We start from the raw sequence: 12,462 nt of genomic DNA, 5'->3' as shown, positions 1-12,462 counted from the left end.
CGTGTTTTTTATTTGTTGGTTGGTTTTTTTTTATTTATTTTTGTTCTTTCTGCTCTGTTTCAGTCTAGAAACATTTATTTAGGACTGGAAGTTTTGGAAAAGAGGTTAAGAGACAGTTTTGCAGCATTAATGCATACAAGCATTTATTTTTCATTTATGTGGGATTTTTTGTGTGTGTGTGTGTGCCATAGCTGAAGACTGCCAGGAAAGTAACCTTATGTGTGATCCTCCTGCCACTGAACATTGAATTAAGTCTAATTAAAGATACTTGCTTTATTAGAGAGCTCTTTTTCCTTTACTCATTCAGCTCTAATATACACTATGAACGTGAAGGAGGAAGTCATTAAAGTAGTTTAAATATATCATTTATGCCTCCCATTTGCTACCAATTGTAACCCTATGTTGGGAGCCCAAAGTTAAAGAACACTTCCACCAAATACTCTTTCCACTTGCTCTACAATTACGTCACCGCTGACCCTCACTGCTAATGTTTCTCACAATGTTAACAAATACGTCTCCAAAGTAAGTGGACATTTATCAGCTCAGCTAATGATAAATTTTTTCATGACCCTTTTAAGGTGTTCACCTTATCCAGAATAAATAAAATTAACCTACATTTTTGCCTCCTTTTAAATAGCACAGATATTTTTTTCTGACACTTTTTGGAAGACTTATTTACTATAAAATCAGGCTTTTAACTTGCATAATGCCTGTCTTCCCTGCAAATAGATCATAACTTTCTGTATGAGAGTAATTCCGAAACTATGACCCTGCTGATAAACAAACCAAACCATTAGAGATAAAAATGACTATTTAATTTAGCTATGATATAAAACCAGATTTTTTTTATTTTTGGTGTGCTATCCCCCCCTTTGTTTTAGGATCTTCCCCCATTGCCTTTGTCTGTGATAGTTACCCTTTTAGAAATAACATGCGGATATATTCCCCAGACCCACTCCCAATGGATTACCCCAAAAGATAGAAAACTGTTGTAATATTTTTTCCCTGTTTTTTCAATTTTAAGCTTTATTGCTTGAGGGTCTTAACTGTATTTTACTTGGCACAGGAAATGTAAAATATGTTAGATAAAAACATGAGGGAAAAATTAGACCAGTCAGCATGCTAGCAAACAGCTATTTCTTCAGTGTCTGCAGCCTAAAAGGATTTGAAATCTTTTACTCTAAAACTGTTGTACATACATAAATATAGAACCCAAAACTTGTGGTGTTGTAGTTGGTTGTGTTTTGAGTAACCTCTTTTGGGGTTAGAAATACAGAGAAAGTAACAGCCACAAGAAAACTGTATAGAAGCACCCTGCTAGATGTGTGGAGGGGCTGTTAGGCTGTGACGTCTAAATGTATGTGTCTTTGGAGGACAAAGATGACACCCCAGACCCACACCCTTTCGTGTTGAAAATTATCATCCATACTGACCAATTTGACAGATAATCTTCCAATAGCCAGAATGCGATATATAAATTTTAACTTACATATAAACTTAACAGTTGATAATTTCAGTGAAATAAACTTGAACCAAGCGGGTCTTCCCTGACCCCTAATTAAAGAAAGATCTCTAAGGATCTTGTTTTAAATTTCCTAGGCTGGCTAATTTCATTAATGTAACCAAAATAATCAAAATAAAGGGAAACCCTCATTTTTTAATGAGTTTGGTTTTATTTTGTTGTTGTTTATCTCTTTCTGATTCCAGGCATCGTTATGAATAAAGAATAAATCCATTGAACATGTTAATGACAAAAGTAATTCAGGATCAGAGTGAGGACATTCTGTAAGGTTTGCAGTCTTAAGCGTAGCATCCCAACCTTCCCTGATGAAGTTACCAATGGCAGTGTCCCGAGAGGATGGTGGAGAACAGATTGCAATTTTGTCAACTCTTCTGATTTTGCTGTGACTTTTGCAGAATAACATGCTTTTTCTTAAAGCACCATTTCTTAGAGTCCTGTGATTGCACATGAATCACAGCTTTCATTTAAAACACAAATGAGTTTCTACTTCCTAGCAGCAGCAAACAAAATGAGATCCCTCTGAAGAGTCTAAACCAGACAGTGATAAAAAAGGCCCTAACACATATTGACTTAAACAGTATGAGATTTTTCGTATGTTCTTCAGGGATTTTTTTTGTTGGTTGTTTTATGTCTTATTTTGTTGGGAGTGGGGGACATTGTTTTTTTCCTTTTTTTTTTCTGAATGTTCAAGCTGGTGTTAAAATTGTGACCCTGATGACCACTCTTCCTATCCCTTGAAGGCTTTATTCTATTTCTCCTTTTCGTTGTTGCATCCTCACACATAGAGTAAATTGTCAAGCACAAGTCGAGTGTCTCAGGTTTTTCCCTCTCTTAACCTTATTCTGGGCCACTTTATCAGCAAGCTGCAGCTGGGACAAGAAGAAATGGCACACGTGGGTATGGCAGCAGGACATGGCTTTGTAGCATTTAGCCTACGCAGACAACTGAGGTGCACAAACGTGGCCATGTTGTTTGGTACCCAAAGCACTTTCTGAAAAAAATTGTACAGACATATCCTTTATGCTGACTTCTCAATTCTGTGCAGTCATGCGTGTAATACAGACTTAGTTATTTTGGGGCACAATTTGATGTTTTGGTTTAGTTTTGAGGTGTTTAGGTGTTGGGGTTTTTCTCTGTGTGTCTGTCTGTTTTTAGATTCCACTTGTGTTTGTACTTTCAACAGAGAGCTTGTGTAGAAGAGCCAAGCTTTTTGCCTGTCATACACCCTTAAAAAATTAGTAAGTTGTACACTGATGTGTGGAGCAATGCAGAGGTAATTTGTAATGTGGCATAAATATTTAAAGACCTCTGTTCCTTCAGGTCATTTTTGATTTTGGTCATCGCCGTTCAATACAATGCATGTTTCATGCTGCCGTTGAGATGCTCTGCGTTCTTTTGCTGGGGACACAAAAAAGTAAATTGAATCTAAAGTAAGTAGGTTTTTTCTGACAGTGCAGGTTTATTTAAGTATAATTTCTCTTCCTGCCATGTTTCTCGTTACTGCATCACAATGAGGGAGTGACTCTGCTTATAACTGACCCCTCCTTGAGCTCCAGCTTGGTGCTATGGAGTGTCCCGCTCCTATGAAGTGTCATAGGAGCACTTTCAGATGGCCATGGCACGGTGAGGGAGCATCATGTGGATGCAGGAAGGAGAGTATTGGTAAGAGCAATTCTGGAATGTATCTTTGGAAGAGGATCTCTTCTTAAAGGAAAAAAAAAAAAAAAGACCTTTAGGAGAGTGACTTTAGTGGGGAATACATGCTACGTGACTGTCTCAACCTTGATTTGCCATGTCCTGCAGTTGGATTATATTAGACTCCTTTCCATAATTGTTATAGGCTTCTTTTTTAAATATTCTTACAAGGACTAGTCAGCCCAAGAGCACAAGCCCTGTTACTGCATTCATCAGCTTGAGCCCGCACAGTGTACCCTGATTTTTGTTAGCATAGGCTCAGCACCACTGTGTTCATTCATCCATGTTGCCCGTACTTGCAACAGATACCTCCGTATATAGAGATATATATACACATATGCAGATGTACTGCTCTATGTGGGTGTGTTCATTCTCTTCTCTACTCTTTTACTCTCCCTTTCTAAGGGCAGGAATAAGTATCTGTCAGAAATAATTTGTTGTTGACAGGCTTATTGCCTCCAAGGGATTTGAGTGCCCTTTTGGGGAGCCAGTATCTTATGTTATTGGCTAATATCATGTATTTCGTTTGGGGCAGAGGGACTGAAAGCTTAAAAAAAAATGCCAGAGTGTTTGTCCTTGCATATTTAGCTGCAGAAATCTCTTTTTTTTTTAGAGTCCACTTGTCCATAGAGTCCATGGCAACTTGAGACTACGTAACCCATAGATATATCAAAAATATGTAATTCCTCTCACCTGTAATGAAAAGGGAGGACATCTTTGCCTCAAATCAAAGTCAGTGTTTTGGTTTAGTTCAAAATAACTTGGACATTCACAGCAGTATCAGCTTAAGTTTTTCTACTGGCTTCATGAATTGCACAGACAATGTTTATAAACGGCAAGGAAACTTCTGATGAAGCTGTTAGTAGTTTAGAGTTCAGTTAAATTGTGTGTGACTTTGAAACTTGGAGTTTCAGATAATATTTTTCACAGCTCCGCTGATGAGGCATTTCATTAGCATTGGAGCATACATTGGCCAAGAAAATAACCTTTTACCATAGGTTCCGTGCATGTATTTAATCTCCTTTCACTTTTATTTTTTTCCATCTGATGGAGTGTCTCACTCTCCTCCTCTCATCACTGTTGGAAGAATTATTCTGTCACACAACACAGCATCTTCTCCACAAAGACTTACCAGGTCAAAAAGAGCTTGTTTTTTAGAGTTAAAAAGTACATAATTACTATGTAGAAAAATTACACAGAAAAACCTATCTAACGCTAGGTTTCTAAACCTCTTAAAACTGTTCTATCCCATGACTGTGGGTTTGCTGGTGACAAATGTTTTATGGGCATACTTTAGTAGACACTCGTCTAAAATCTGTTCTTAATAGTCAGATTCTAAATTGGAACCAGAGGGGCAGAAAAACCAGATTTGAAACGTGTTTCTAAGGGTTTGTTTTTACTTTCAGTTGAGACTGCCTTCTCTCATCTTTTGTACTGCTGTCAAAAGGGCCACTCTCATGGTTGTTCAAACTCCGTGCTTCTTGACAGGAACAGTTGGACCCCTCTTCAATGATTTTCAGATGAAACGGCTTCCAAACCTCCAGAGCTTTAACTTGTAGTTATTAGGCCCTTTGAAATAGCAACACATTAATCAGCTGAAATCAAGTGGTGCTTTCTCCAAGGCTGTGATATTGCTGTTCTCTTCTAGGTAGAACTCTAGTCTAAATATTAGTTTCAAGAGCTTTTTTCTTTTTTTTTTTTTGGTCCTCTAGATAGGCCTATCCCATTTCTGCTTCTGTTTTGATCATTGTTTTATAATGCTGTGAATTAAATTGATCAGTTTTAGAATACTCTCAAATTGCATTAAAATCAGTAACGCAGAAAGCTAGCTTCCACTTGTTTGACTTATGTTTTAGAAATTGGCTACGGTCCTTTTAACTTCTCTCATGCACAGTGTGAAGCCCAGCAGAAAAGGTATCGATGATGTAATGGATTATGTCTGACAGAACTTGTTCTAACAATGACGTGAAACATTGAAAAAAGTATGGTTTGTTAAAACTGGATCATTTGAAACAGGGATTTGGTTTCTGTCCCTGACTTCTGTGATACTGAGCAAGTGATCTGAACCCATTAATGACTTCCCTTACCAGTCTATGTATTAAGCAAAAGACAGACTAGGGATTACAAGAAATCGGGAAGATATTGTTCCTTGCAATAGTCATTATATACATCAGCAGCTGAACCATTCTTGAGTTTTGGCAAAAAGTATTGCTAAGAAAATAATTTAGGGAGGGTAACGCAAGGGCTTCTCCCACACATAAGGTATCACTGGGGAGAAAATAAAAAAACCCCATATGATTTAGAACCTTATACTTTGAGGAGTAGCTGTCTGTATCACAAGGCTGCTAATGCTGTAGTTAGTGTCAGGGAGCTGCATGAGAGTTGATAAAATAGGACAGAGGCTTGTTTGGGAGCTGCATTGAAAGCTGATGCTGCAGAACTACTCAAAAGGCTGTTAGAATGCAGAAATATTTCTATTCGCTTTATAAACACCCTCTGAACTTTTATTATGTACTGTATGTTCACAGCAATCATTTCTCATACCTCCGAGGCTAAATAATTTCTGAATAGCTAAATCAATTTGTCTTGTGTCTGTGTTGTGTCACAGTAATGAAAGTTCCTTTTACTGTGGCAGTAGCAGTAAAGCATCTCTTCTGAAGGAGATGTGAGAGCTCTATCAAAGCATTGCTGTCTGAGTTACAACTCAGCAACTGATTAACCAGTCAGCATTAGAAAGGAAGTGACAGTATGCCTCAGCTATCAGTTGAGACTACAGTGAGATTTTGTAATTAAGCCTTAAGTTTTATTTAAGGTCTGAAACTTAATAATACACAAAATGTACTGTTGGATCTAAAATCACCAAGGTCTTGATTTCGTATCTTGCTTAAATGACCTGTGATTGCAAGGTTGTATTATACTTGCAACTGAGCAGAGTGATGTTCATATAGGATGGTGACAGATGCACTAAAATTGGTTCAAGTCCTGCAATTGAATGAATGAAGAGAGGTTCTTCAAGAGCTTCATTGACTCCTGTAGGACTTTGCCTAGCTGACTGCTGGTGGAGTCTTTTTGCTGCATTAGGAGAAGACTGAGTTTGCTAATACCCCAAGGAGATGATGTAAATGCAACCTGATGAAGCAAATGTTTTGAATTAATACCTGGCAATATGAATTTCCATGAAGCAGTTTACATAAGGATCAGATGCCTATTCATATGTCTGTGTGTTTGTCTATTTCTATCTGTCCATATATACCTGTGTTAGATATCTGTATAGATATGTACAATAACAGGTCCTTGTTCTTTAGAGTGACATTTGAAGTAGGACAGGAGCTGGTATCACTTTCACTTTGTATTAAAAAGCAAGTAGAGATTCATCCAAGGGAGTTGGAATAGCTTCAGAGGAAATTGTTCAGATTAGAACTTTTCATTTATGGAATACTTTTTAGCTTGGAATATCACAGTTTTTGAAGTCTGTATTAACTAACGTCATGCAGGGCTCTTGTAAGACAGATCAAGTACCACATCCTCATGGCCAGAATTCCTGTGTTTCTGTTGCCTTGCTTACATATGAAATGTGACTGTTGGAATCATTATAATTTCTAATTTTTTAGTATGTTGAAAAGCAGGATCAAAAAGAAAAAAATAAATCAAAACCAAATCCTCTTTTACGTTTGTATGCTGCAAGTCAGTAGTATTGGGATATATTGTCTGAATGTCAGCCCATTTTATAAATTAATATATCTCAAAAATTGTTTTACTGGCCTACAAATGCCAAGAACAGAATGACAGTCTAATTCTTTGCATAGCAACAGCAAACATAAAATCAGGTTCACTCTAGAAAACGCAACTGCTGCTTGAGCAGGGTTATGGATACAGTCATTGTTTCTTGGTTTATGTTTGGCCCCTGGTAGATATTAACTGGCCATTTGTCTGATGTAAGATGAGCCTTTTTGTTTAAAAGTTACAACAGCTGCTGTTTTGTAGGGGTATAAATTCTCACCCCGCTGAACATAGTGGGAAGTGCTGCTTTGGTACAGTGTGGTTAGACTTTCAGGTCCATAACACAGAATACATTGCCATAAATATCCCATGCTGCAAGTGCCAGTGTTGCTTTTATATGTAGTATCTGATGGACCAGAGGATGAAGGGAGGTAGATTTAGCTTTCTGATCACCCATAGAGTTTTCCCTTCATTTCAGTTTGAGATACATTAACTGTATCTGACTCATTTTCATCTACTTGCGGTATTCTAAAGCTGTGATTTTTGTTTCTGATAGTTCCAGGTTCCTTTGGGGAAGAAAAATCAGATAAATATGTTTGTGCCTTGTCTTTAAAGGAGATTGTTTAAAATAGCTTCAAGTTACTACCAGCATTAGGCAGTTCTTCTGGAAACACGTTGTATAAGTAGAAAAGGAAATGGGATCACAACATGCATTTTATGACAGTTCTGGATTTAGTTTATTAACTTTGTATTGCCAACCACTTCAAGTTTGCGGTCTGTTCAGGTATCATTGATATTTGTAAGATAGGTTTGCAGTTTGGCTTGGTATCATTTTTATTTTTTTTTTTGAAAAATCCTAAGTGCTTTTTAAATCACCACTATGTTAGTTGCATGTTTTGCTGATCCAATTTGCAGAACAGAACTTCAAAATCTGGCTTGTGGTTTTGTTATTAGTGGATTTTGTGAGATACCACTCCAAATGCACAATATCATACCATTTCTGGGGAGAGACTCCAACCAGCTAGTAAAGTCAGAATACGCTGTGCTGAAAAATGGCAAGGGTATGAGAATGGAGACTAGGATCACTGGATCCCTTTCCAAAATAATGCATCACATGCAACCCTAGAGCCTTGCCTCCTAGAAGATGATGGTCCTTTCTCTGTGCTGCTATGCCAAGAGCATAGGTGGATTAATGGTGAAGAAGCATTTGTTGATCATCCTCTGTGGAGTGATAAGGGAGCTGGGTGGCTCCTGTTGCACAAGAGGAAGAAACTCTCCTCTAGCCTGTGAAATACTCCCTGGCCATTAGGTTTTGATGAAACGAGGCAGGTTTACCTCTCTAAGTGGGTCTGTTATACACTAGCACTAAGGACAAAAGGCTTTCAGGCTTGAGGGAGTCTCAGGAAGGAGTGAATAAAGCCTTCAAACTAAACTTATATTTGTAGCCTTGAAACTTCACCAGAAACAGTGGAGGAGAAGCGACCAAATGGCAGCCTGATGGATTCAAACAGAAGAGAAAGCACGTTTTGCAATCAGATTTTATTTGCCAAAATAATAATATGAATGAGGTTAACAGAGATTCAAGGATGAATGTACATAGGGACGATGACTGAAAGGCCACCTTATATCTTTCTCTTTAAACAGTTGTATGTATTCCCTTTTGCTGCTTTATTTCTCTCAGGTATTTGTGGTCACCGTCTGGAGTGTGGAACTGTACATGGTGCCCCTGGCTCTGCTGGTGCTCTTTGCATACAACTTCTCCCTTGTCACAACTGGGAAGGTCAACAACACCCAAGATGCCCAGGCAAGTAAAGTGGCAATAACATTTCTGGCAGCCCCAGCTTGAATTTGCCCTTGAGCAAAATGTCAGGCATTTTAATGGTATCAAACTAGTTGTATAGCTAAACAACATTTTTATTTCGAAGTTACTGAAAAGAAAACTCAACCCTCTCATTTTCATGACTAAATTCGAGCAATAAACCATTCAGAGTAGTAGGAGAAGACGATAAGAGTGTGTAGGAGGGGGATTTCACTTACTAAATAACTACAAATGTTTTTAACAAAGTTGAAATAAGAAGGACTTACAAAGCAACAAGTTCCTAAAACCCATGCCCCTACTGCTCTTACACTTTGCATCACACTGATGATTCGTGATTCACAGAAGAGGAAAGTCGATAGAAGACGAAAGAGAAGTTAGTTGTTTTTAAACCTTGTCCTGTGATCTGAGACTTTAAGAAGCCCTTATTCCTCCTCCCCACCCCCCACTTTTAAATGACAAATGCTTTTTTTCCCCAGAAAATTAGCCTTCAGTTTTCAAACATTATGTGGGAGAAAAAAAGAATTAAACTCCAAAATAATTACAACATGTGTGGCGAAGTGCTACTGTTGGGGTTTGAAATGCTGCTTGACGCTGGCCGCTGTCTTTACTTACATAGCAATGGTAATTAGAGTTAGAAATGAGAGTAAATTCATGAGCATCCATAATATTCTGTTTTTAAATGTGTACTAAGTACAGTAATGAAATCGAGGCCAAATTATAGCTTCCTTCTAACTTTTGGTAAAAATGATTGACATTTTTACCTATGAAGAATACCTTTACTCAGACGACTCGAATGGATTTTCCACAAAGAAATAACATTCTAGAATTAGAAAGGTCAATAGTTGGTTTATTAGTTTCAGTGAGAAAAGCTGCTTCTGGTTCAGTTTTCATCTGTTCCCACCCGGAAAGTTTGGTAGAGAATAGGGAAAGTTGCATTATCCAGATCTGGACGAGGATCTCATTTGAAAACAAATAGTAAAAGAAATGCTTCTGTCCCGTTCCAGCCAAGTCCAGAAAACATAGAAAGATATTGTGCGTCTTCAATGATTACTTTATTTCATCAAGAAAATGAGAACTTCCCATGTGGGAGAATCCCAGTCAAATAGGTGTTTTTGGTTTTAATAGAAAAGACTATATAAAATAATAACTACTTACCCAGGAAAAAATACAAAGAGAATACCTTCCAGCACCCATCACTCATTCTGTGGTGAGTTTGTTGGATGTTCAAGTGAGAAGAGCCTCACATAATTCAGCAAAATTGAGCAGTACATCATGTAGGTGTATACTACAAAAAGTCTGTATCTGAAAATACAAGTTAATCGTAGTAATACTGAAGAAAGGTTCATCAGAAAATTGGCCCTTTTCTGGTCCCACATCCTGCAACAACGCAATGCCATGAAATTCAGGGGTGCATTTTGCATAAGCAAAGTTACACATCTGCCTAAGTGCTTTGCAGGATTGGGATCATATGGAACAAGTAGTCAAAGTGCCTTTAATATTACCTGATTTCTTTTTATGTGTGTCTATGATTCTAACCATCTGTAGGTCAAAAATAGACAATCAGGTGCTACCTCTAGTCACATCTGTCCTGCAGATGAGAGAAAGTTTTCTTCAAAATACCAATGCTTTTTACAGAGTCATTTATTTATTTTTCACTTCTTCAGACCTTGGCTGCATGTGCATAACCTTTGGGTTTTGTGTGCCAGCATGTACATTCCATGTACATAGAGGAATGTGAGCAACAGTCTTTGCAAAAGTGGACCTCAAATTCTCTTCCATTTCTGTGCTATAAAATAGGAATAACAGTATTAACCTTGTATGCATGATGCAGTTGCCAGAAGGCTGATTTTGTGAATATTGGTAAAATCGTTTATGATTTACAGATGAGGAGCTTCTAGAGAAATGTAAACCATGACCAGCCTTGAGAAGAGAAGGCTTAGGGGAGACCTCATCACCATGCTCCAATATTTAAAGGGTGGCTACAAAGAAGATGGAAACTCCCTTTTTATAAGGAGTTGCATGGAAAAGACGAGGGGTAATGGGTACAAGTTACCTCTGGGGAGATTCTGATTGGACACAAGTGGCAAATTTTTCACAATGAGAACAATCGGTCATTGGAATAATCTCCCCAGAGAAGTGGTGGATTCCCTAACACTGAACACTTTTAAGATTCAGTTGGACAGGGTGCTGGGACATCTTGTCTAGACCATGCTTTTGCCAAGAAAGATTGGACAAGATGATCCTTGAGGTCCCTTCCAGCCTGGTATTCTAAATCAATGATCAGTGTTAATTCAGCTGCTCAGGGTATTCCAGAGAGTCAAAGGGTAAATCTGGGTATCTGAGCTCTCAGTACCTTCTTCATACTAGATGTAACTGCTTTTCTGGGGAAAAGAAAAACAAACAAACAAAACAAAACACTCAAACCCCCCAATAAACCCAAATCCAAAACATCTTTTTATTATATTGTGATTCTTCACATTCTTTGCATGTTTGCCATATTTAAACTTGTACACCGGTTCAAATGTACCTATTTTATAACCAAGAAAAACTCAGATAACCCTGTTAAAGGCTAAATACTTGAATTGAAAAACAAGTGCTAATTTTAATTCTTAGCCAAGTCTTTTGTGTTCTCCCCTACCTGTCAGTGTAGAAGGTAAAGGGAGGAAATAATGCTGCATAGAAATCTGACTGTGATTTCTGAGATTGATTATGTTCATACTAATGTATTTTCTCAAGTCTACTGTTTCAGTAATGGGTCTAAAGGGAGGGAACACTCATTGTAGCAGTGAGGATGGAACAAGTTGAGTATAGAATCCTCAGCCTTGACATACCGGCTGGTTCATTTGTGAGACTAAGAACAAAGCTGTTTACAGACAGTAAAAGTTGACAATGAATTTGAAAGCCTGTTGCCTTCAAACTGCTGGACACAGTGACTAAAGCTTTATTTAGACTTAAAATTTGTATAGGGTATTGCATGCTTTGTTCAAAAAAAAAAAAGTCCTTGAATACAAAACGTTATTTCTGAAAGGTGAAAGTGGTGAGGTTTTTGATGACTTGCAATAGAAGTGGGAGAAAACTGTAATGAAATGTTGTGGGAGTATCATAAGCTTTTTGAACATTGCCTGTCACTGAAAAATAAGTGTAGTGTTTTGTAATATGGACATCTGTTTTTTTCAGGAGTTTATGGGCTTGGATGAAGATGATGATGAAGATGACAAGGTAAGCACATCACAATTGTGTTAGCTAGAACCGGAAGGAATGTGGGAGAGTACAAACACACCATCCTATCTCCATGAGATCTTCATTTATTATCTGTATTAACTGGGAAAACAATTGTTGACAGTTTGCTGATTGGAAAATTTGAAAGTATGAAAAGATTGGTTTGTGTAACATTCCATAGTGGCATTACCTGTGCTAGACTTATGAACATTAATTGAATCTGAGAGTTCTTAGTTTGTGCCTGAAATCGTAACAGGCACTCGTTCACGTATGTGCACTTTCAGGTATGTGTATGGGTGGACAAGGTGCAAAGACATGCACGAGTATGTAAATTCCCCTCATCACTTCCATTTCGAGTGTTGGATAGCATCCTGTACTAATGGTTTTCCCAAAATGATTTTCCGTTTTCATTTCTGAAGGCCAGACTTGGCGTGGTATGTGGAAGACTGGTTAGAAATTTCTCGACATTTCTTTCAGAGCCTCGGAA

The 12,462-nt window shown here is 37.8% G+C and overlaps 1 protein-coding gene across 6 annotated transcripts in view; it reads left to right on the top strand.

Moving 5' to 3' along the window:
* The window catches only part of MCTP2 (multiple C2 and transmembrane domain containing 2), a 136,283-nt gene that overhangs the window by 102,927 nt on the left and 20,894 nt on the right, over positions 1 to 12,462 (top strand). For all 6 annotated transcript variants that reach the window (XM_042804137.1, XM_042804138.1, XM_042804139.1 and 3 more), the window contains 2 exons: positions 8,619 to 8,741; positions 11,934 to 11,975. In XM_042804137.1, the coding sequence (XP_042660071.1) occupies positions 8,619 to 8,741; positions 11,934 to 11,975 (165 nt within the window). The remainder of the gene's footprint in view (positions 1 to 8,618; positions 8,742 to 11,933; positions 11,976 to 12,462) is intronic.

This window comes from Tyto alba, unplaced genomic scaffold (assembly GCF_018691265.1).
Source record: "Tyto alba isolate M040663 unplaced genomic scaffold, T.alba_DEE_v4.0 Super-Scaffold_41, whole genome shotgun sequence".
NCBI classification, from domain to species: domain Eukaryota; kingdom Metazoa; phylum Chordata; class Aves; order Strigiformes; family Tytonidae; genus Tyto; species Tyto alba.
This window is presented reverse-complemented; position numbering and strand designations above follow the sequence as displayed.